The sequence below is a fragment of the Lactuca serriola genome, chromosome 2, assembly GCF_051521515.1.
Source record: "Lactuca serriola cultivar US96UC23 chromosome 2, Lser_US96UC23_V15, whole genome shotgun sequence".
NCBI classification, from domain to species: Eukaryota; Viridiplantae; Streptophyta; class Magnoliopsida; order Asterales; family Asteraceae; genus Lactuca; species Lactuca serriola.
Window position 1 is genome coordinate 37,590,118 of NC_136409.1, and position 23,829 is coordinate 37,613,946.

At 38.1% G+C, this 23,829-nt stretch overlaps 2 protein-coding genes across 2 annotated transcripts; one reads left to right on the forward strand and one right to left on the reverse strand.

The window, feature by feature from the left end:
* Positions 1-2,611: 2,611 nt before the first annotated feature.
* On the forward strand, positions 2,612-6,458 carry LOC145086150 (Eukaryotic aspartyl protease family protein). The gene is made up of 9 exons (XM_079023890.1): positions 2,612-3,405; positions 3,542-3,659; positions 3,765-3,994; positions 4,447-4,686; positions 5,195-5,345; positions 5,566-5,651; positions 5,744-5,858; positions 5,937-6,009; positions 6,150-6,458. The coding sequence occupies exons 1-9, from the start codon at positions 2,825-2,827 to the stop codon at positions 6,263-6,265; spliced, it is 1,710 nt and encodes a 569-aa protein (XP_078880016.1). The 5' UTR covers positions 2,612-2,824; the 3' UTR covers positions 6,266-6,458.
* A 149-nt stretch (positions 6,459-6,607) lies between these two features.
* On the reverse strand, positions 6,608-10,147 carry LOC145086149 (aluminum-activated malate transporter 9-like). Its single transcript, XM_079023889.1, has 6 exons — positions 9,507-10,147; positions 8,383-8,532; positions 8,011-8,280; positions 7,788-7,924; positions 7,544-7,690; positions 6,608-7,413 (listed from the first exon to the last, which is right to left on the reverse strand). Exons 1-6 carry the CDS (start codon positions 9,862-9,864, stop codon positions 6,733-6,735), a joined length of 1,743 nt encoding a protein of 580 aa, XP_078880015.1. The 5' UTR covers positions 9,865-10,147; the 3' UTR covers positions 6,608-6,732.
* Between the last annotated feature and the right edge of the window lie 13,682 nt (positions 10,148-23,829).

The window sequence follows — 23,829 nt, forward strand, 5'->3', positions numbered from 1 at the left end:
CAGAAAATATCGGATTTTCTGGTGGTTTCAAAGTTATACAAATTATTTTCACAAACATGCTTATGAACTCACCAACATTTTTATGTTGACCGTTTTTCAAAATAACTTGTATTCTCAGGAAACCGTTGAAGCAGGATGAACGAAACAAACTAATGGATATTGTGTTATATTTTGTTTCATCATACTCTTACTATTTTGGCATGTAATATTCAAATACAATACTCGATGTAAACAATGAATGTTGTTATATTACATGCAAGGTTCTAAAAGGCGTGAGGCGTAGTGTGGCGGCAAGGCCAAGCCTCAAGCTTAACGAGTTATGGCGAGCCATGACGTTTTTCAAGGCGTGATGTAAGGCGGCGATTTTGTATTAATTTATAATTATATTACTGCATAAATATAAATTTATATCAAATATACCTAGTTTTTAGAAGTGTTATATCAACAACTAATAACAGAAAGTTAATAAAAAACACAATACTTGTATGTCCGATTAGAAAATGTATAAAAAAGAGCAAAAAAACGTGTCTCAAACGAAAAAACACGCGCCATAACACGCCATAACGCGCCATGACACGCCATATCATGCCTTGCCACGTGTCACGCCTAACAGCAACGTTATGAAGCTTTTCGTAACGGCGACGCCGTGCCTCACACCATGGCGCGCCTTGGCGCCCGCCATGACGCGCGTTTTAGAACACTGATTACATGTGTGATGATGATGATGTTATGTTTCAATTATATTCACTGTAATGATATTTCAAGATGAAGTCACGCGCAAGCCCCTGGACGTTTCCGCCGTCTGGTTCGGGGGTGTGACAAAGGTTGCTGATAACCCACAGGGCATGTTGTTAGCCCAATGAGACTGTTGATAGTCCACATGGTTGCTGATAACCCATAGTTGTTATTTATGTTGTGATGTATGTGGTATCTTGGGGAACTCACTAAGCTTCGTGCTTACAGTTGTTGATTTGTATGTGACAGGTACTTCTGAGGATCGCGGGAAGGCGAATCTATGATTGTACACACTCGCTGGGAGATTTACTACTGGGACAAATTTATGAACTCTGATATTTATGATACTGATTGTTTTGGATAATTATGTATTTGATTACTTGGCTTGTGAAACCTTATTTTTGGTAAATTACAAATGAAAATTTTGGGCTAAAATTTGAGGTGTTACAGATAGTGGGAGACATATCTAGTGGGAGACATACCTGGGTCAATGGTTGTGAAGTGGTCTAATGAAATTTGCAAGAAAGACTAAAGGGACGTGACATCTTATTGATCTAGTTTTTAACTGTGCTGACTAGGCTATTATCTGAAAGTCAGTCAAGAATTTCAAAAATAGTGATTTTTTAAAACTTGAAAGTGAAGTATATGCCCATGAGATGCCAAAAAAAATGACAAAGGACCTTTAAAAACAGAAAACGATAAGTTATCGGCTACACTAAAATAACCAATTTTTTTAGGGATAATGACTTAAAACGGTAATATATTTCTTTGATTTGTACACATCTGGTAACTGAGTTTTTTTTTTTCGTCCACATTTGCTACTTTAACTTATTTAACTGTACACTTTCAGTTCTTATGACTGACTACTCTAAGTAAGTCAGAAAAAGTGACTTAATAGAGTAATATAATTATCACTTTGTACACATTTAGTCCTTAATATATATATATATATATATATATATATATATATATATATTTTGTTGCAAAACAAGTCATTGTTGTTTTTGTACAAAGTACTTATGAACGTTTTTTTTTTTTCACGACATCATACATAGGACCATCATTAATGAGGTGTTCGGGGTTGTTTATGCTTATGATCACTGCAACCTCGATTGTTTGGTGCTTAGGACTTGTGTTCTAAACGTCGTAACTTCTTCATACGATCTCATATTTTAATGATCTTTATAAATACGCGTTCGTATTTGAGTTTGCTACAATTTTCATTTAGATTGCTCTCGTTAAAAAGTAATATGTTTTACTTAAAATTTTATAAAAAAAATGTTTATAGTTACATTCATAAAGAATGCATGTATATAAAGATCCTAAGTAAAAATATAGTAATTCTTAGTGGAATTAATCTAAACAAAAGTTGTAGTAGACTTAAATATGAATGTGTGGACATAAAGATCGTTAAAATATAAGATCGTATGAAGAAGTTACGACGTTCAGCACACAAAACCTAAGCGAAACACAATACCAAAGCAACCAAACAGTTAATGTCGCGATGACTATAAACATCAACAACCCCAAACACCTCATTAATGATTGTCCTACGTAGGATACCATGAGAAAAATCTAAAAAACCCGGTTATAAGTATTGAATGTGTACCAAAACAACAATGACTTATTTTGCAACCAAAAAAATAGTATTAAAGACTAAATATGAAAAAAAAAAAAAAAAAAAAAAAACTAAATGTATCCAGATATATATTATCTTATTATTATTATTATTATTATTATTATTATTATTTTTTAGTTTACTTGAAATAATCAGGTTATAACGACCGAATATATACGGTCAAACAAATTAAATGGATAAATACGTAGAGAAATTAATTAAAAAAGAATATAACAGAGTAGAAATTTCAAGGTTTGGTAGCCTGTCATTGTCAAATGTGATCCATGGAAGAACTTTCGCTGCATCTTCATCTGTTTCAAGTAAACGAGCTGAGTCGTACCTCCAGCCTCTTTCTAGACTTCTAGTTATGATGGAAGAAATCGGACACTCTTCATTCATCATCTTCTTCGTTACCCTCTCTCTCTATCTCTACACATAGATTTTCAAGTCTGGTTTTAGAGAGAGAAGAATATGGCATCCGGTGACGATGAAGATTGCTCTCAGTTGAAAGGAGTTGTTTTCATCACTCTCCCTCCGCCAGACAACCCTTCTCTAGGAAAAACCATCACAGCTTTCACCCTCTCCAACCAACCACATCAATCACCACCACTACCACCGTCAGCACCACAGTCAGCACCACCATCGCACCTTCCGATCACATTACCTCATGCGAGGAGAAGCCTTTTCGGACACCCTAGAAGAAGAATCTCTTTGACTCTTATGGGTATCGCTCTTTTTGCCATACTAACCTTTTGTTCCTTACAATCCCCTCAAAGTCTTTTGAAATTAACCAGTCCCGGATCCTTGAATGAGCTTGATCAAGATGATAAAGATGATGATAAAAAACCTAATTCCTTCATTTTTCCATTGTATCCTAAAATGGGGTCTGGAGAAATGTCGAAATCGAGAGATAGGGAGGTTAAGTTGGGGAAGTTTACGATGATTGGTTCTAAAAGTGCGGTTTTGCCTGTCGATGATGGAGGGTTGCCCATCAAGGTTGTAACTAGCTCTAGTGCAGTTTTACCTATCAATGGGGGTACTTTTCTAGATGGGTATGTGTTCTTGAAGTTTCAATTTTTCTTTCTAGGTGTTTGGGTATACGAATTACGATTTGAAGTTGCAATATCATGTTAAACTGATTATATTGCTATTTCTTGCATTTAATTTGTTCATTTGAAAACTATACAGGCTATATTACACACAGATTCATGTTGGAAGCCCTCCTAAACCCTACTTTCTTGACATAGACACTGGTAGTGACTTGACATGGATTCAATGTGATGCCCCTTGCATAAGTTGTTCCAAGGTAAAAATACAGAAACGAACACTTGTACTTTGACTACTTTCACAATTCTATTGATTTAATCATTGTTGAAGAATCCTTTTGCAATAACAAGAATTATGAACTCAGGGAGCACACCCTTATTACAAGCCGACAAGAGGAAATCTGTTATCTTCAAAGGACTCTTTCTGTTTTGATTTCAAACATACAAGCAAATCTGGATCTTGTGAGTCTTGCACTCAATGTGATTATGAAATTGAGTATGCTGATCATAGCTCCTCTTTAGGGGTACTTTCAAGGGATGAAATTCGTCTAGTAAATATAAACAACACATCAATTGATTCCAAAATTATCATCGGGTACAATTCTTCTCTTATATATCCCTTCCTAGTAAGGATATATTTTGATGAGACTGGACAAGCTTTCTAGGGCTATTTTCAATTATAGGGAAGAGAAGGGTATTTATGTCCTTTGCACATATGGGATATCAAGTTTTAGTCATGTCCCACCTTTTTGGGTTGAACAAAAAATGAAATTTTTGTTCCATTGACATCAATGACGCAAGCTTTCTAGGGCTATTTTGGATTATAAGGATGGTGAGGGTATTTACGTCTTTTGCATAGGAGATCAAGTTTGAGTCGTGTCCCACTTTTTTGGGCGAGAAAAAAATGCAATTTTTTGTTCCATTGACACCAGTCAAACGAGCCTTCTAGGGTCATTTTTCGATGATAGGGATGATGAGGGCATTTACGTCTTTTTTACACAATCAAGATTTATACAAAAAAAATGTTATCTTTTTGTTGTGGTGTAGGTGTGCATATGATCAACAAGGCATGCTTTTAAACTCATTAACAAAAACGGATGGGATTCTTGGACTTAGTAGGGCTAAAGTGAGTTTGCCTTCTCAATTATCAAAACAAGGTGTTATTGACAATGTGATTGGTCATTGTCTCACATCCGAGTCCATTGGTGGTGGATACATGTTCTTAGGAGTTGACTTTGTGCCACAAGTCAAAATGTCTTGGGTTCCCATGCTCAATGATGCTTCCATGTGAGCATCTCACTTCTTTTTTGGGTTTTTTATTGAGTTTTTTGGTGTCAAATGAAAGAAATAGCAACATACTTAAATTTATTTGTTTTTTATAGTAACTTACTTTCATTTCTTCCTATTACGACATTGTAAGTTTGTAACTTAAAAAATCTATCCAATTATAGCAATGTCATACAAATACACAACTATTTTCACTAAAATTATTGGGTAGATATTTCAAAGTACAAGGTTTCAATAAGAAGAAAAAAAAAGAAAAGTACAATAACCCATTGGTACACAAGTGTGGTTTTGAAAAAGGGCAAAATACAGATAAAAAAACACAACATACTTTCACTATTTTATCGATTTAGCCATTGAACTATCATTTTTTATGAAAATTATGATAATAGTTGAGTAGCTAAATCGATAAAAGAACAATAGTTCAGTGGCTAAATCGATAAAATGGTGTAAGTAAAACTTTCCTTTCTTATATACTTCATTTTTCTGATATCTAGCTTTCCATGTAAAGGAATTATCTTGCAGAAGTTTCTAGAGTGACATACGGATCAAAACAACTTGGTTTACATCATCAAAAAAAGGGAAATGGACGAATAATCTTTGATAGTGGAAGTTCATATACATACTTTACAAAACAAGCTTATTATGATTTAACTACTATGGTGAGTAACTCATTACTCATTCCCTTTTTCCTTTTTCATCCATTAAGTGTTGTTTGAATAAATGATGTTTAAAAGACATTTGAGAAAATGACACCAAACATGGGGAAACGGAAGGAAAAAGTACACGAGGGCAAATTTGTAAAAAGTTAGGACTTAATCGGAAAAGCCTTGTTTCTCTGACTTTCTCCATTAAGTCGTTCTTTCTGTATATAAATTGTAGCTTAAAGATGTCTCACTTGATGGCTTCATTGAGGATGATTCAGATACAACACTTCCCATTTGTTGGAGATTCAAGACTCCATTAAGGTACATTGAGAAGAAAAAATAAAAATAAAAATAAAAGTATGTTGCTATTTCTTGCATTTAGTCTAAAGTTATAAGTTTTGACTCGTTTATAGATCTATCAAAGATGTTAGCAAATTCTTCAAACCGTTGAATCTTGAGTTTGGGAGAAAATGGTGGAGTATTTCGACAAATCTAAGGATACATCCGGAGGGCTATTTGCTCATAAGTGTAAGAATTGTGCCCTAGATTTAATTTAATATGTGGTTTAATTTCTATGACCTAATGCAACTCTCTTTGTGTATGTAGAACAAGGGGAATGTGTGCTTAGGCATTCTTGATGGTAGTGATTTGCTTGATGGATCACATATAGTTCTTGGAGGTATGATCACATATGATTTCTTGCTAGATGTTATTTGTAGTGTTTCTTTTTGACTTAATAGAAAAAGTCATCAAAATGATGTTTTGTCATTAAGTCCTAAGTATTTACAAATTTGCCCTTTTCGTTTGCTTGGTTTGCAGACATCTCGATGCGTGGAAACTTGGTTGTTTATGACAATGTGAAGCATAAAATTGGTTGGATGAGATCCGAATGTGTGAATCCAAAGCAATCTAACATGTATCTACCATCTTTATGAGGCATAATTCTCACTTTCTTCTTATAGTATATATGTATATGTATATCAGTATTGTAAATATCTAACCCGTATAATTTTCCACCTCCTCTTGTGCACTTTCTTGTAATAGTCAACTTTATAACAATATGGTCGTATCATAAATATACCATCTTTTTGGTTGGGGCATAACATAATCTAAGTATACCAAACTAAATATGTTGTTATTTTGCATCAATTTTCAAACAAGAGATTATTTTGTTAAAAGTCTTCACACATTTTGGTTACTTTTGTTATTTTTTCGTATAGATTTATGGTTTGTAACTAGTTACACAATTTATAATCCATTGTTATGGAAATTGAAACTTTAAACGAAATATCCCGAATTATTTGTTATTACTACTACCAAAGATTAAAACCCTTTTCCATGGCTGAAACATGAAATCCCCAAAATTAACAATGGAAAAGAAATTAGGTTTTTTTTTTTTTTTCTAAGCTAACAAGTTGTCATTTCTATCCCTAGGCTTTACAAACCTCCAAAACCTACCCCAAAACCCAAAAACCTCCTCCTCTTCCACCCTCCCCTCCGCCGGCGGCGCCTTAAACTTCGCCGTCTCGCTCAATTCCTCAAACGCCACCACCAAATTCCCAAGCCTCGCCACAAATTCAATCAATAGCGAAGTAAACGTCACCAAAGAAAGCACGCTTGCACTCTTGTACGTATCCCCTTCATCTTGAATCACCATTCTTTCCGGTTTAAACGAGAATTCCCGAGTCAACGATTTGTGAAAACCATTTGTACCCGCGAATGGCAGATTCGTAGTTTCAGGACTCCTCGATGTTCCCAAATCGAGTCGGGCTTCGCTGAACGAATGGTACCCGTGGTATTTGAATGGATCGTTGTCGTCGGTTTTTGATATGTCTTGAATGTCTTGAAATTCGATTGGAGGTTTTCCGATTTCCCAACTGTTTGCATCGACGAGAAGGTAGGATTTCCGATCGACCTTCGTTTGTAGGTCTTCCGCCGCTTTGAGAACTTCGTCGAGGATGTTTAGCGATCCGAGTTTTTCCATTTTCTTCACTTTGTTACCGAGCTCCCGGAGGACTTTGGCTCCGGCGGTGCTTACTCTCTGAAGTTCGTCTTGGAAAACCCGTCTCCGATCCGCCGGAGCCTGCAAACATCCGAACGATTACAAAACCACAATCATAATACCAAAAAAATTGGAAAGAAAGTTGAATTCGGTTTTCTGAATTCCCTAATTCAAACTTTGGAATGGGAATGGGAATTGGAATTGGAATTACCTGTATTTCCGAGAGTATGCATCCATGTAATGCCATAACCATAAAAGAACAATGTCTAAGAGCACCACTAACTTTCACAAAATTTCTCCATGGATACTTGTACATCTTGTAACGACCATGTGGAGGCTCCCAAATTGCAAATCCCATCTTAAAAAAAAAAACATATCAAACATTTTGATTTTTTCACCTAAATTTAAAAAAAAAAAAAAAAAAAAAAGGGTTTGAACTTTGAATGTAAAATTACCAAAGTGTCCTCTTGACTTGTAGATTCCACAGCCGATCTATATCCGGTATAAAGCCGATCATCATACGCTTGGTAATTGAGAATTTTCGAAGGGATTCGTTTATATTCAACACAATTCAAGTATTGGTTAATAATACCTGAAAAATAATAGCCATAACATAACATATTAACATATGAAATTTGTGACATTTAATCCTTATAAATCACAAAGAATTAAACAAACCTTCAAGAGAGTTAGCAACATTGAAGAAATTTTTCACAACCAAATTATGCAAATCTTCACCAGCCCAAATGGGATAAATTCCAACATTCACAAGCAAACCAACACCAGCTCCCAATGCAATTAGCAAAAACCGATCAACAGCTGTTCCCATGAACTCGTTTGTTCGATACCCCGATGCCATTATGTAGCAATAAGTCAAAGTAAACACTCTGAATCCGTATTCATACGCCTTCAATGTAGGGTAAAGTTTTGCAAAAGTAGCAAGTGATCCTACAAAAGAAATAGTTATGTAATAGAAATAAAAGAAAAGTAGGATGAAAAATAAAAGTGAATTGTTATTTACTAGGAAAAGAAAAATGATATGGTGGTTACCTACTGTAAATATGCTGATGATAATAATAGCTTCATCCCATGCAGCCCCAAAGCGTTCACAAAAGTGAGCAAACTCGGCCATCGCAAGAGCAAGTCCACCCGCTGATAAAGTCCCTAGTCCACGGTTCAATCCTTTGCTAAATGTTGCGCCTTTATAACAAATTAAGAATATAACGTAAAATTAGTAGGGGCAATTAAGTAACTTCACATTTGTTTCGATAATTAGTTTTCTTATAGCAGAGATTCATCATGATTTTTGGTAATGCGGTTGTTATAGATCTGCTAGCTGATAGCTGAGAAACTAGGTGATACGAAATACCGTTTGGTGAAAACAGCTGATAAGCTAGTTGAAATATGTAAAATAACATAAAAGGGTATGTAGAAGATCGAATTTTTTATAATTAATAAAGGGTTATATTTTTGGAAGAGATCAGAAAAAGCTCATTGAAACGTTAGTCTGAATAGCTTTTTAAAAAGTTGGCTTATAAGCTATTTTTTGGTTTGTGAAACATGGAAAACTAAAAAAGCTTGAAATAAAAGCTAAAAGCTAGCTGTGGTGTGACAAACATGGCCTAAATTTACCAAAGAAAGGTTGAAACTTTATTGAATTCCATCACTACCAATACAAATGGGAAATGATTGGTGTTAAATTGTCAACAAATACATATCAACTTCACATTATAGAAATCACTAGGTCTGTATAAAGATTCAAATAGCAATTTGTAACACGAAAAATGAAGAGAACATGGACACATGGCGATGTTAACCAAGAAACATGAAATGGAAAAGGGTAACAAATGAAGAGAAAAAATATATGGGGGAATTATAGTTTCCTATAGTAAAATAAGTTTAAAACTTCCATCAATTTACATGGAAATTAGGACAGAAATTTGTAGTGTAAAAAGAGTAAAATCTAGAAACTAGTGGCGTATCCAGATCCACTTTTTCAAGAAACATGAAATTGAGAAGAAGGGTATCAATTTCATGTTAAGAAATCACTAGGTTGACATAAAGATTCCAAATTGAAACTCAAAACAATTGAACACAGCTTGCAAATCTTAAAGAAACGTGAAATGGAAAACGGGTATCAAATGAAGATGAAAAGGATGGGAACTGAAATTTACCTATACTGAATTCGAAGACAACCACAACAGTAAGTATAGCCCAAACGGAGTGTTCACTGATATCGGGAAGAGGTTCTTTCCAAAATATCAAGAAAGAAATCAAAGCCAAAGCCAATCCCAATTTCGCAGAAAACACAACCTTTCTAGGGTCCGATCGACCAACTTCCCAAGAATTAACTACCACCGCTCGTAAATTACTCCATAAACCTTTGAATTTCTTTCGGATTGAACCTAAACAAAAGCACCCACAAGCCTTCACTTCACCATCATCCTCGTGCACACCATATGTTTGTTCTAATGACGACGGAATTAGTCTCTCTCTTTCCATGTTCTCTAATGAACCATGTTTGTTGCCCATTTCTACAGGGTTGTTGAAGACTGAACTTGCATCTATCAGATGAAATAGCAGTTGTGGATGGAATTAAAGCCCCTTTTGTGATGTGTTTCCCCAAAAAACCAGTTAGATGGAGGATAGAATGAACCATTTTTGGGCAAAATCATTCATGTTGATGGGTTTAAAGTGTGGAATCGAGAGGAAAGGAGACAATGACACGAGAGTGTAATGACAACTTCGAGGAAAGAGGGGCGATACGGAGTCGGCATTCTGCAAAATGACTTTTGCGATGGGTAAATCCACGCCTTTTTCCAACACTTTTCCTTTTGAGTATATATGTCTGAAAGAAAATTTATTCACTAATGAATAATGATTTATAGAGTAAATTACAAATTGGTCCCTTTATTTTACTTAAAACTGTATGTTTGGTCCAATTTTTAAAAAATTTCCGAAGTCATTCTTACGTTTGTATTTTGTTTAGGATTTAGTCTCATAAAAATGAAATGCAAGTCGAAAATGGGACTAAATTTGAGATTTTGAGTAAGAAGTTATTTGGTAGAAACCGAATAACATGCGAATGTTTACGTTGTAGATCTGGATACCACTTGGATCGTGAAAACACTTTCCGAACTGATATTTATACCTTATGTATGTGTCACAAGAAATTCAACCTAGGATAATTCAAGTTGACACTTACGATTCTAGGCATAGAAATCGTAAGCCAAATTGCTAGATGAATTTTGTGAGTTTTTGAAGAAGAAGAGAGCTAATAATTTCGTGTGTATCTTTGTTGGAGCATGGAAATGCTTTACAAATAATAAATGATAGTTAGGTTATTTATTTATTCTCTTTATTGTATTATTGGTATTTTCTCTCTCCTATATATAAGGAGAGTTGCTCATGTAATTGTAAGGCCGGAAGGAGTAGGAGCGGGGAACGGTCGCGGGGAACTTCTCACCCGGTGGAACACCGCACCGTCGGCGCAGGAAAGGGTGGTGCGGGAATGGGTGAGGGAAATCTCTCCCGCGTTCTCTCTCCTGCTGTGATTCGTTGATATATATATATATATATATATATATATATATATATATATATATATATATATATATATATATTAAATTAAACCGTTATTCAACGGTAAAATAATAATAATAATAATAATTTTTTTTAATTTTTTTTTGGGCTGTAACGGCTAAATGGATTTAAATTCATTTTTTAAAACCCTTTTTACACACTATAAATACACAACTATTTACCATCAAACAAAATTCACACAAATCCTCTACTCTCTCCACTTTCTTCTAAAAAAAAAATGAATCCCAACAATCAAACCTCACCTTCCGATCGAAGGAAAAAAAGTTATGGTTCGAGTATAAACATCCATTCTCGAAACATTTTTGCTATTGATTCATCACCACAAGGAGTTGATTGCCTCCAACTCGATGCTCCCATTTAATCCCCACTATAATTCCAATACCAAAATGTTGGACAATATTACCCGATGCAAGTTCCAAATGTTTCGCCGCAAATGTTTTTAAACTTTGTTGTGTTTCCAGATCAACAATCGCCAAATCAACCTCAACCTCAAACCCAAACTCAAACTCAAACCCAAACCCACCAACAACGCCAACTTGTCGACGAGTTGGATGACTCTGAAGAAGAAGAGATGGTTCTCGAAACTCAACCCACACCACCCCCACAAAGACGTAAAAGGGAAAAAACAAGCGCGCGAGGGTGTCGTACAACCGGGAAGACAAAAGCCGATTGCATGGCTTCCACACGAAGAGTTAGTTTTGGTAAAATCTTGGGCTAACATTTCTGAAGATTCGATTCAAGGAAACGCACAGTCGGGAGAACATTTTTGGTTTCGCATTTTAGAACGGTTTCGAGAGGAGCTAGAAAAAGGCGACGACTACCGTACGAAACATCAACTGAATTCGAAGTTTCGAGAAATAGCAAGGGGGTTTCAAAAATAAACAGGTTGTACAACAACCTAAAAACCCAACGGAAAAGCAGCCAATGGGACGAACAAATACTTCAAGAAGCTTTGCATTTTTACCTTGAAGAAGTAGGAAAACCATTCAAGCGACACGATTGTTGGAAATTATTGGTTCGATGTCCTAGGTGGAAAAAATACGAGCAAGATTTTATTTTTGGAGTCCAACAATCAAAGCGAACGGAAACGGGTTCTAGTGGTTACACAACCTCCTCCGATGCTCGGGTCGGTCTAGATTTAAATCATGATAACGAACTCGAGCTAGAAGAAATTGTCGTCCCAATGGGTAGGGACAAAGCGAAGATAAAGGGAAAAAAGACTTCTTCGGGTGCATCTGCGGGGAAATTGACGAAATGCGGAAAATAACATCGTCGTTTGATTGATATAATCTTAATTTCTCTGAAAGTTTGGCGTTCGACAGAGAAAAGAAGAAACAAGGAAAAATGAGCGCGCGGAGAGATAAGAAATGGAGGATATGAATTTTTTGATGGAAAACGTCGATCATCTCTCGGGGCCGGCTCTCGAGCTCGTGATGAAGAAGAGAGAAAAAACTCTAAAAAAATATTTTCCGTAGGTCGTTCTTGGTTTGTTTGATTTTTAGTTTGTGTCTTTTTTTTGTTACTGTTCTAGTTTTTTAAATTTTAGGTTTAATGTAACTTTTATTTTAATTAATGAAATGTTTTTTTATTTTTAATTAAAATTTATGTTTAGCATAAATTTAAAAACTACAATCATAAAAAAAATTAATTTTATTTAATAAAAAAAAGTGAGGGAAGGGCTTCTCATCCATTCTTTGGGTTTTAGATTAGGGAAAGAAAAGTGAGGGAATAGGGGGTATGGCCCACAAAAAGTGAATGACGCTTCCCTCCCACTCCCTCAAGTCTAAGAGTGCACTCCAATATAGCTTTTCTAGAGAGAGAGAAAGTGGTGGGATCTCTCCCACCTAGGGAGAGTTTTCTCTCCCACGAATGTTCTTGTATTGTAATATTTATCTCTTTTCTAGTTCTATGGAATTTCTCATCATATGTTCATGTTCTTCATTTTATGTTCGTTAAATCTCAAGATATTATTTATGCCACATCCATCGATTGTTAAAATGAGTTTCAACAATTGGTATCAGAGCCGTACCTTGAACGTTCAAGCGACTAGTTCAAGGGAACGACTCCCGTTCGGTGATTATCTTGAAGATTTTCCGGATTTTGCAAGAATTTCGATTCAAACCGGAAAACTTTATGATGAGTTCTTCTATTTTTGGTCTTGGTTCATGCTTTCAAGAATAAAAAAGTTGCTGATGTTCGTTCAAATTTTCTGCTGAAAACCGTGTTCATAATGTTCTTATTATGTTGTTGACGAAAAGAAAAAGAAAAAGGGAGAAAAAATTATTATGTGGTCTTTTTAAAAAAAATGGTTGAAGATTTGTTCTAGGAAGCTTTCTCTTGGAAAGGAGACTCAAAATTATGGGCTTTTATTGAATAAATTAGAGAAAAGCACTTTGTTTTGAAGATTTTTTTTTCCAACAACCTCTTATGTTCTTCACAAGAAGGTATGATATTCATATCTTACAACTCAAAAATGTTGTTGTGAATTTATATTATGAAGTGTTTGGAAGTGTTTAATTGTTTGCAAAAGTCACTTGTCCTTGTTACTCTTTTGGGTAAAGAGTACTCTACATTTATTTTCCTTCCCAAGTAAAAAACCATGTGACTTGACCAATCCCATCAACTTTTGTTCCTTTAAACCATATGCGCACTCCACTTTTTGCCTTCCAATACCTCTTTTTGACCCAAAATGCTTTAGAAAAGATTCCCCTCATTAAAATATGAATAAATGGCCTTTTCGGTATCATTTTTCATGAAAAATAACATTTTTTGTCATCAGACTAGCCCTTCTCGGCCCCCAGAACCGCAGCCAAAAACGCCTACCGGAGCCATTCTCAGCTACCGGAACTCCTCTTGGCTGCGGTACCCCTCTCAGACTGAAGTCTGCTGACCAAGGTCTTCTCGGACTGCAGTCTCGGACCGCAGTCCTCACCCAAAGCCTTCCATTCCCTTCTGACCGCAGCTTATATAATAATAATAATAATACTAAGTCTATTAAGGCCCCGTTTGGTACGCGGAACAGGACGGGACAGAACAGAACAAGGTCCTATCACTGAGCGTTTGGCACGGACGGGACTGGGACAAAGTTAGTTGTTGACCAAGTCCAATGGGACTATTTCTCCAAAATTTAGTCCCATCCAAAACCATAGAACACAATGGGACAAAAGCCAAAATGACAAAAAAACCATTTCTAGTGTGTTTCGTTTTGTTCCGGTGTTGCCAATTACTATATAACGAGTTCAGTCTAGTTCTGTCCAGTCCAGTCCAGTTCTGTCCAATCTAGTTCTGTCACACCTAGTCCCACCACCAAACGCTACCTTAATAATAATAGTGGTTGAGAAGTACTGTTTTAACGCTTATATAATAATAATAATAATAATAATAATAATAATAATAATAATAATAATAATAATAATAATACCAAGTCTATTAATTAGTCACGATGAACATTAGACTAAAATCTAGTGGTAATGATACTAGGTTTTGTCAAAGGAATTTATTTTTAAGAAGCGAAACGTTGTCTGAGTTTAGAATCCCCACCTTAACAAGTGAGTGCATAGTTACTTTCATCTTACACATAGATATGATATATTTTATATAAATTACGTGCTATGTGTGCATATTATTTGTATACTTGCTATCTATGCTGGATGAACGATTTTATATATGTTTTAAATGATTTAAATTGTTTATGTATTTTATATCTACAAAATATGTTGGGTAAAACATGGATAGATGAATGATGTGGGATGAAAGCTGATATAGAGGAACATTGGCAGTATGAACATAGTGCCCTATAGGTGAACATTGGCATTAATGGACCTAATACCCTGTAGATGAGCATTGGCAGCCGCGCCACAACATGTAGATGTTTTTGATATACGATGTACTCTAAACATCCTAGCAGTTACGCTCTAAGGATAGTATCGGCAGCTGCGCCTAATAGAGAACATCATAACCCTGACAGTTGCACCTAAAGGAAAATATCGGCAACTGCGCCTAATAGAGAATGTCATAATTTTGGCAGCTGTGCCTAAATGATAATATTGGCAATTGTGCTTAATAGATAATATTGACAGCTGTGTCATTGGCAACGATGAATTTTGTGCCTACTCCTTAGGACAATCCATAGGACTGAATGAGTGAATGATAAATGATTTTTAGGGTAGATCCTTAAGAAATAAAGAAGATAATGATGATGGGTAATTTAGTTTATTGTTTAATGATTAAACATAATTATATTATTGTGGCTATGTACTCACCAGGTTTCCCAACCTGACCCACTCAAGTTTATTTGTATCACAGGTGTTGATATGAAGCTACATTATGTCACACCCCCGAACCAGACGGCAGAAACGTCCGGGGGCTCGTGTGACTAACAATTGAATTATTATCACAATGAATATACATGAAACATAACACATTCACCACCAACATTACATATAACAAACCAGCATTGTTCACATCAAGTATATTGTTATAAATTACATAAATTCGAAGTATTAATTGTATGATGAGTGATGTTACACAAAATAAATCCATATATACTTGAAAATCTTCCTGCTTAACGATTACCTGTGAATACAAGTTATTTTGAAAATGGTCAACATATATAATGTTGGTGAGTTCATAAGTATGTTTGAGTAAAAGTGTTTGTATCTTTCGTAAAAACCCAGAAAATCCGATATTTTCTGTAAAATGTCTGAAAATGATGTGAAAATCAAGTATAAATGCATGTGTGAATTTCATAGTTGTAACATATATGTATATAGTTTAGATTTCTTGTCTTGTAATTAAGTGATAATTGTATATGAATATTTCTCCAGAAAATATGATATTTTCTGATTTATAACAATGTCGAGGTTCTTGTATCGTTAAATACGTTATTTTGTATTGACACATTCGAAGGGTTAATCTTCGAAATGTTAAATTTGGTATAAAATCTCTATATGAGCCATTATAACCATGCATGATAATGACTAGGTTGCCCGTCTTGGTATTTTTCCAAATGTCGGTATTGCTCAAGATTTTGTCGCCCTAGACTGACCTAGTCTAGCTGTAGCGAACAACTAAAGCGTGGGGGGTCACCCCGTATAGATCTATACACAATGTAACATCCCAATTTTCGAGTCCAAAATTTTCATTTTTTTTTTAAATTAATTGATTTATAAAACTTCCACAAGAAAACATAGCGAAGACATATCATTTCACAAAACTAATATCTCATGTTTGAAAACCAAATCATAAATGTAACAATGTCAGAGTACAATCCCAAGAATCTCATAATGCGGAAATCCAACGTGTGTGTGTATGATGTGCAGCTACTACGCCAACTCCTTCCCCTTCGCTGAAAAGGTACCTGAAACAAAACTGAAAACTGTAAGCACGAAGCTTAGTGAATTCCCCCATCGTACCACATACCATATAATCACATAACATGCATACACTGTCAGGCATATCTGGGTTCCCGACCTACCCCTTCGGTCCTCTCGATCGGATACTGCCTAACATATTTGGGTACTGGCCTCCCCTTTGGTCCTCTCGACCGGATACTGCCTAGCTTATCTGGGTGTTGGCCTCCCTTTCGGTCCTCTCGACCGGATACTACCTAGCATATCTGGGTGTTGGCCTCCCCTTCGGTCCTCTCGACCGTATACTGGGGACTATTTCACCCCTCTACTACTACCATATAACATGTAACACATAATCGTATTATATCTAGCATGACTGGGTATGACTACTCCCTTTGGACCTATCGACCGGAAATCTTGGGGATTGTCTCCCCTACTGCTACTAGCATATAAAATCATATCATACTAGCACATAACATATCAGGTAGTAGCAAACCTAGATGAATATCAAAAAGACAGTCATCTAACATACGACTCCTACTGGTGGGCCGGCATTGGTGCCTTAGACCCACCGCTACTTGAAGGCAACTCACCTCGTAAGGCTGACTGCTGAAAAGCTGATCGACAGATGTCTGACTACTGCTCCGGTGATCCTCCGGCTATAAATCCATAAAACACTTAATCAGACACTGATAACTACTCTTAGGGTAAAATGAATATTTTACCCTTGACCAAGTCAAAGTCAAAGTCAACTTTCAGTTGACCTGACTCGACGAGTCGGGCCGCCAACTCGTCGAGTCCCTATCCTTTCAACTGCCCTCATCCACGCCTCTACTCGTCGAGTTTAGTAATGACTCGACGAGTTCTCCTTCTTTACGAACCTCGAATGATCCTTCATCCGACTCGCCGAGTTGTATGAACAACTCGTCGAGTTCGCCTTCAACTGTTGAACAAATCTTGACCCTGACTCGCCAGTTGTATGAATAACTCGTCGAGTTCATCTTTAATTGTTGGGAGATTGCCTTGGACTCGCCGATTCTTCTCATTCATTCGTCGATTCCTATCAACTCCAGGTCTATGGCTAAGTCCAATACGTTGGTCCACTCCCTTGGACCCTCTAAAACCCTTCAAACACTCAACTGGGTCCCCTCGACCCTCAACAGATTTGGGGACATCAAGCCTTGGACTCGCCGAGTCCCAAGAACGACTCGTCGAGTCGGGGTCGTCCAACACTCATTTCTCGATTACTGGTGTATAACACTTGTCCAAATGATAGATCTAGGCTCCTAAGATCGATCTAGCACGTAAAGTTACGAAATTTACGTACATGCATGAGACTATGAGCTAAAAAGACCCTAAAAGAAGCTCTTAAGTTGCATGGGGCTTTCCATGGGTGCAAAGGCAGTCCCTTTCTGCCTTCTAACTCCTTAAGGAGCCTGGATCTGAAGCCTCAACCCCCAACCATGCTTGCAATCATGGTTGGTCACCAAGAATGGCTTATAAAAGCCCTAAATCTCCCCATAAAGGGATCTAATGCAAGGAGCAAGGTGTCGACTTTATACCTTCCAAGGACTGTAGATGATGCACAAGCTTGACTCTTTCTGGTCTCCTTTGGATTCCTTTTGGTTTTTCCTTCCTTCTTGTCACCATAAAGCACTAAAACCACCAAAAATCCCTTAGATCTTTCACAACACAGTTAGGGTTCGAAACAGAGTGTTCTAGGAGCATAAAGGGGTGATGGAGGCTGTATAAGGTTGTTTAAATAGGGTGCAAACCCTCAGATTAGAGTTTTGCCTAGCCAGAGTCTACTCGTCGAGTCTTGTTGCCGACTCAACGAGTCCGTCACTTAACCCTCAGGTCTAAACTGTTACTACTTGACGAGTTGGGCCATCAACTCGCCGAGTCTCAGTCCAAATTGCGAAAAATACCAGAATGAAAAACATACCAGGAACCGAGTGCTACAAATCTCCCCCACTTATTTTAGACTTCGTCCTCGAAGTCTGCTGCTCGCTTCTATAAAAAGCTCTGGGTAATGCTCCATCATCTCATCCACCAGCTCCCACGTCCACTCTGAGCCCTTCCGGTGCTGCCATTGCACCTTCACCAGCTCGACCCTCTTGTTCCTTAGATCCTTCGACTTCCGGTCAAGGATTGCCACAGGCCGCTCAATGTAATTCAGGCTGTAGTCAACCTGAATATCCTCCAAGGGCACCACTGCCGAGTCGTCCACCAAGCACTTTCGTAGGTGGGAGACGTGGAAAGTATTGTGGATCTGACTGAGTTCGGCTGGCAGATCTAGCATGTACGCCACCTTGCCCACCAGGGCTATAACCCTGAAAGGTCCAATGTACCTTGGGCCCGACTTGGCTCGCTTCCTGAATCGGATGACACGTTTCCAAGGCGACACCATCAGGAGAACTATATCCCCGACCTGGAACTCCAGGTCTGAACGACGCTTGTTGGCATAGCTTTTCTGACGACTCTGTGTAGTCTGGAGCCTGCTCCTGACCTGTTGAATCCTCTCTGTCGTCTTGAGCACCACTTCGGTGCTCCCCATGACCCTCTGGCCAACCTCACCTCAACATATCGGGGTCCTGCACTTTCTACCGTATAACATCTCAAAGGGAGGACGATCGACACTCGCGTGGTAGCTGTTGTTGTAGGAGAATTCAGCCAATGGGAGGTAAGTGTCCCAGCTACCACCGAAGTCTAGCACACACGCCCGCAGCATGTCCTCCAAAGTCTGGATGGTCCGCTCGCTCTGCCCATCCATCTGCGGGTGAAATGCGGTGTTAAAGTGCATATGAGTACCCAACTCGTCGTGGAATTTCTTTGTAACGCCCCGATTTTGGTATGCTATTTAATATTATTATTTCTTCAAGTTTCAAGAAGGACTCGACAAGTCAGTGGCCCGACTCGTCGAGTAGAGATGGGATTTCAAGCACGTTTAAGTTGGCGACTCGGCGAGTCCATATTCCGGACTCGGCGAGTCCATCAGTCTGAATGAAACCCTAAATCCCCAGGTTTTGCACCCTATTTAAACCATGTCATGAGCCCCAACCTCGTCCCCTTCACCCTCAGAGCATCATTTAGCAAACCCTAACTTTTCCTTGAGCATTTTGAGCATTTCTTGTGTGATTCTTGAAGTTTTGAAGAGAAGAAGGGAAGCTAGATCCAAGGGAGTAGAAGGAGATCCAAGATCTTGCATCTATTGCAGAGTTATTGAGGTAATAATCGGATCTCCTCTGTTTCTATGATTGATACTCCTTTGTTGAATCACATTTAGACCATTTTATCCATTTCTTAGCTTATTTATGGTAAAGAGATCACATGAGGGTGATTGGCCTTCGGGTCTAGCCATGTTTCAGTCCCAAAGTCGTGGATCTAACACCTTTATGGAGCCATTTTGCTTGGAAGCCTAGATCTACTCCTTTAAGTGTCTTTTTAGCCTTTAAATCCCTTTTCATGTGTATGTACATGTAAAGTTGTAAACTTTATGTGGTAACTAAGCTTTATGAACCCATATCTATAAGTTGTATGCATTGGATTTGAGCAGAATCATCGGAGTAGTGTTGCATGCAACCGACTCGGCGAGTTGTTCTTCATACTCGGGGAGTCGAGTCGCGAGTCCCCGATTCCTTCCCCTTTTATGTGTCATGTCGAGTGGAATCAGTGAGTTATAGGTGGACTCAGTGAGTCGGAGATCGGACTCATTCATGAAGGGACTCGGCGAGTCAATGCCCTGACTCGGCGTGTCTAAGGCAATCTTCATACCTCAAGAACAGACTCGACGAGTTGTTCATACAACTCGGCGAGTCACAGCCAGAGTGTTCATGTGTTGAAGGAGGACTCGACGATTTGTTCATATAATTCGGTGAGTCGGATGCAGATTGGCTGAGTGTTAGTATCGAAGAGAAACTCGTCAAGTCTATGCCAAACTCGACGAGTAGTAGCGAGCAGAAGCAAGAAAGTGAGAGTAAGGACTCGACGAGTTGGTGACCAACTCGACGAGTCAGTGACCAACTCGACGAGTCAGGTCAACTGTATGTTGACTTTGACTGATAGGTTGACTTTGACTAGGGGTAAAATAGTCATTTTACCCTCAATATAGATATCTGTGATTGATTGAGTGTACTGATGGGAATTGTAGCCGGAGAGATACCGGAGCAGCAGCAGACAGTTTCCCGAGCAGTTCATTCAGTAGCCAGATTACGAGGTGAGTTTCCTTCCAGTAGGAACGGGTCTACGACCACAATGCCGGCCTAATTAGCTAGCAGTAGTTCCGAACTTCGGTCCGATGCAGTAGATAGTGTGTTTGATGCCTTCGTGGCTCAGACATGATTTATGTGTTATGTGCTCCGGGCTACGGCCCGATGCAGTATGTAATATATGTGTTTATGCTAGAGGGTATGTGTTATGCTAGTTGATATGTGATTATGCTATGCTATGATCAGTTAGTTCCGGACTTCGGTCCGATGCAGTCAGTTCCGGACTTCGGTCCGACGCAGGTAATTCCGGACTCCGGTCCGATGAAGTCAGTTCCGGACTTCGGTCCGACGCAGGTAATTCCGGACTCCGGTCCGATGCAGGGGACAAGGTTCCAGTCAGTGCCGGACTTCGGTCCGATGCAGTTTCCGGACTTCGGTTCGATGCAGTGGGCAAGGCCCAGTATGTGATTTATATGTATTGTATGGCATGTGGTAGTTTGGGGGAGCTCACTAAGCCTCGTGCTTATAGTTTCAGTTTTGGTTTCAGGTACTTCTGCAAGTAAAGGGAAGAGCTCGGGATGATGGCATCGTACACACCACAACTTCAGTTTTTGTCCTGGGAGTTTGTTTTGATACTTAGTTTGATTTTGATACAGTTGTTTCACGACATTTTATTATGGTTGGAGATATTTGACATATGGTTTTACGATATGACGTTCAGTATATGACTTTTATTATTATTAAAACAAAAATTTTGGGTCGTATTTTTGGATGTTACAAGTTGGTATCAGATCCTTTGTTTGAGGGATTCGGATACACTCTTGGGTGCGTCTGAACTCAAACTAAGGAAACGGTAAAAGGTTTTAAAAGAAAAACATTTTTGAAAAAGAACTTAGAAAGAAAAGAGTTTTGATAAAGAGAAAAGGGTGTGGTGCATGCGATTAGCCAAGCTCAAGTAAGTACTCCCAAATTACCCATACAAGTTTATATTATGATTATCTGTTTCAACCTCAGTAGAACAGCATGCTAGTATAGGACTAAGGATGTAGGAGGATGCCTTTGATGGGTTTTGAGCATTCTAACACTTCCTAAGTGTACATGCAACCCTAATAAACCTTGGATCTATGTTTGTCTAAGATACATGCAAATAATTATTTTTCCAAGGCTTATATCCTAACTAGCATGGCATGGGGAACTTGAATCAAATAAAGCTAGTAGAAACACTTACCTTGTAGTTGTAGTTGATTCCTTGGAGTTTTAGAGCCTAGCACCAATAATGTGGATGCCTCAAATGAAAGTCACAAATCACCACAAACTTGGAACTTTGAGAGAATAGTCACACTTCTCTTGAAATCGGCCCTCACCTCAACATGTGTCAACTAGTGTTCACTAGATACAACTAGCTTTATTTCAAGAGCCAAAGCCTCCTTTATATAGTGTGGTGGATTAGGGTTACATCCATGTAAACCCTAATACCCATGTCTCTTCATTTCCATGAGATCCATGGGTTAAAGCTCCATGGAGTATCCATGGACTTTTCCATCCAAGCCTAGCCCATTCCAAATAAGCATAAGCCCACACTATATAAATATAGAAGCCCATATTTAATTAGTAATATCTTTGATCACTAAATTAATCCTAGATTAATTATAGATCACTACTAATTAAATAATATGATCTTATATTAATATATTAGAACTTATAATATATTAATAAATCATAACTTGTACTATTCTCAAATATTATCCATAAATTGTTCGGGTGAAGTGCAACCCAAATGGACCATGCCGGGTCGGGTCAAGTACATACCAAATATAGTTATGGACTTAGACACTATATCCAACAGTCTCCCACTTGGATAAGTCTAGTAACTATATTTGCAAGTATAACTTCAGGAACCGATCAGCAATCGTAGCTCTTTAAACTCTGTTGAACTAGAACGCGCCATTTAGATAAGCGATCATATAATCCTCTGTTCTAGATATCAGCCGGACAAATACATGGAACATTGTCTTGCTTATTGTCCAACATTTGTTTCCCGATTTTCGATTTGTTTGACATAGAACTCAACTGAACACATCAATTTAGTTCTGACCGGGCCCGGTACATAGGTCAAAACAAAATCATCGAGGGGCCCAGATATCAGCTTCTAATCCAAGAAGGAACAGATAAACTTCGACTCATATGTTTGTTCTACCACTCATTGAATTACACACAAAAGCACGTTTTATAACATCGAGTTACCAATGCGTTTACGTACAATCAATGCATAACCAACTCGTAAGTAACAAATCATATCTCTAGGTTTGAAGACTTATATGATATTACCGTCTCACGATCACTCGAGATAGAATTCCATGAAGTGATTCCAGTGAGCGTGGGTTGAGTCCAATGCTCAGAACTTATGAGCACTCATGATTGTTGTAGCCTTGTCCAACACCTTAGACCTCTGCAACCAATCATGACAGTCTTGATTCATACCTACTTCCGACATATGACCGACTGTGGAGGTTTGAATAATATGATATACCAAACATAATTATTTTGGAAGTCAAAACATGCAAAAGAAATATAGTAAACGATCGACAAGAGATAGCAACACTTTACTCATAAATAAAACACTTTTTATTCATCATCTAATGTCAATAACACTTTACAAATTTCGAGGTTACCTAACTACTAAATTTAATATCATCCTTCAGCCCTATGCTTCGAGCATGCTGGAGATGCTTAACCCTACTCAGTCCCTTCGTGAGGGGATCTGCTGGGTTCTCATCCGATGATACCCTCTTCGCCACGAGGAGTCCTTCTTCGATTCGATGTCTGATAAAATGGTATTTTCTGTCGATGTGTCTGGATCTCCCGTGATCCCTTGGTTCCTTGGCTAAGGCAACCGCACTATTGCTGTCACAGAAAATCTCCATTGACTCTTTTATAGCTGGTACAACTCCAAGGTCTCCGATGAAGTTCTTTAGCCATATCGCCTCCTTTGCTGCCTCGCTCGCTGCTATATACTCTGATTCACAAGTGGAATCAGCCACTGTCTCCTGCTTGGAACTCTTCCAAGAAATTGCTCCTCCGTTTAGGGTAAAGACCCAGCCTGACTGAGAGCGGAAATTATCCCTATCAGTCTGGAAGCTAGCATCACTATACCCTACAACTCTCAAGTCATCACTCCCACCGAAGGTAAGGACCCAGTCCTTAGTCCTTCGCAGGTACTTGAGGATATTCTTTACCGCGGTCCAGTGTTCCTTGCCAGGGTTCGCCTGATACCTGCTAACCATGCTCAAAGCAAAGGCTACATCAGGTCGAGTACACGTCATGGCATACATGAT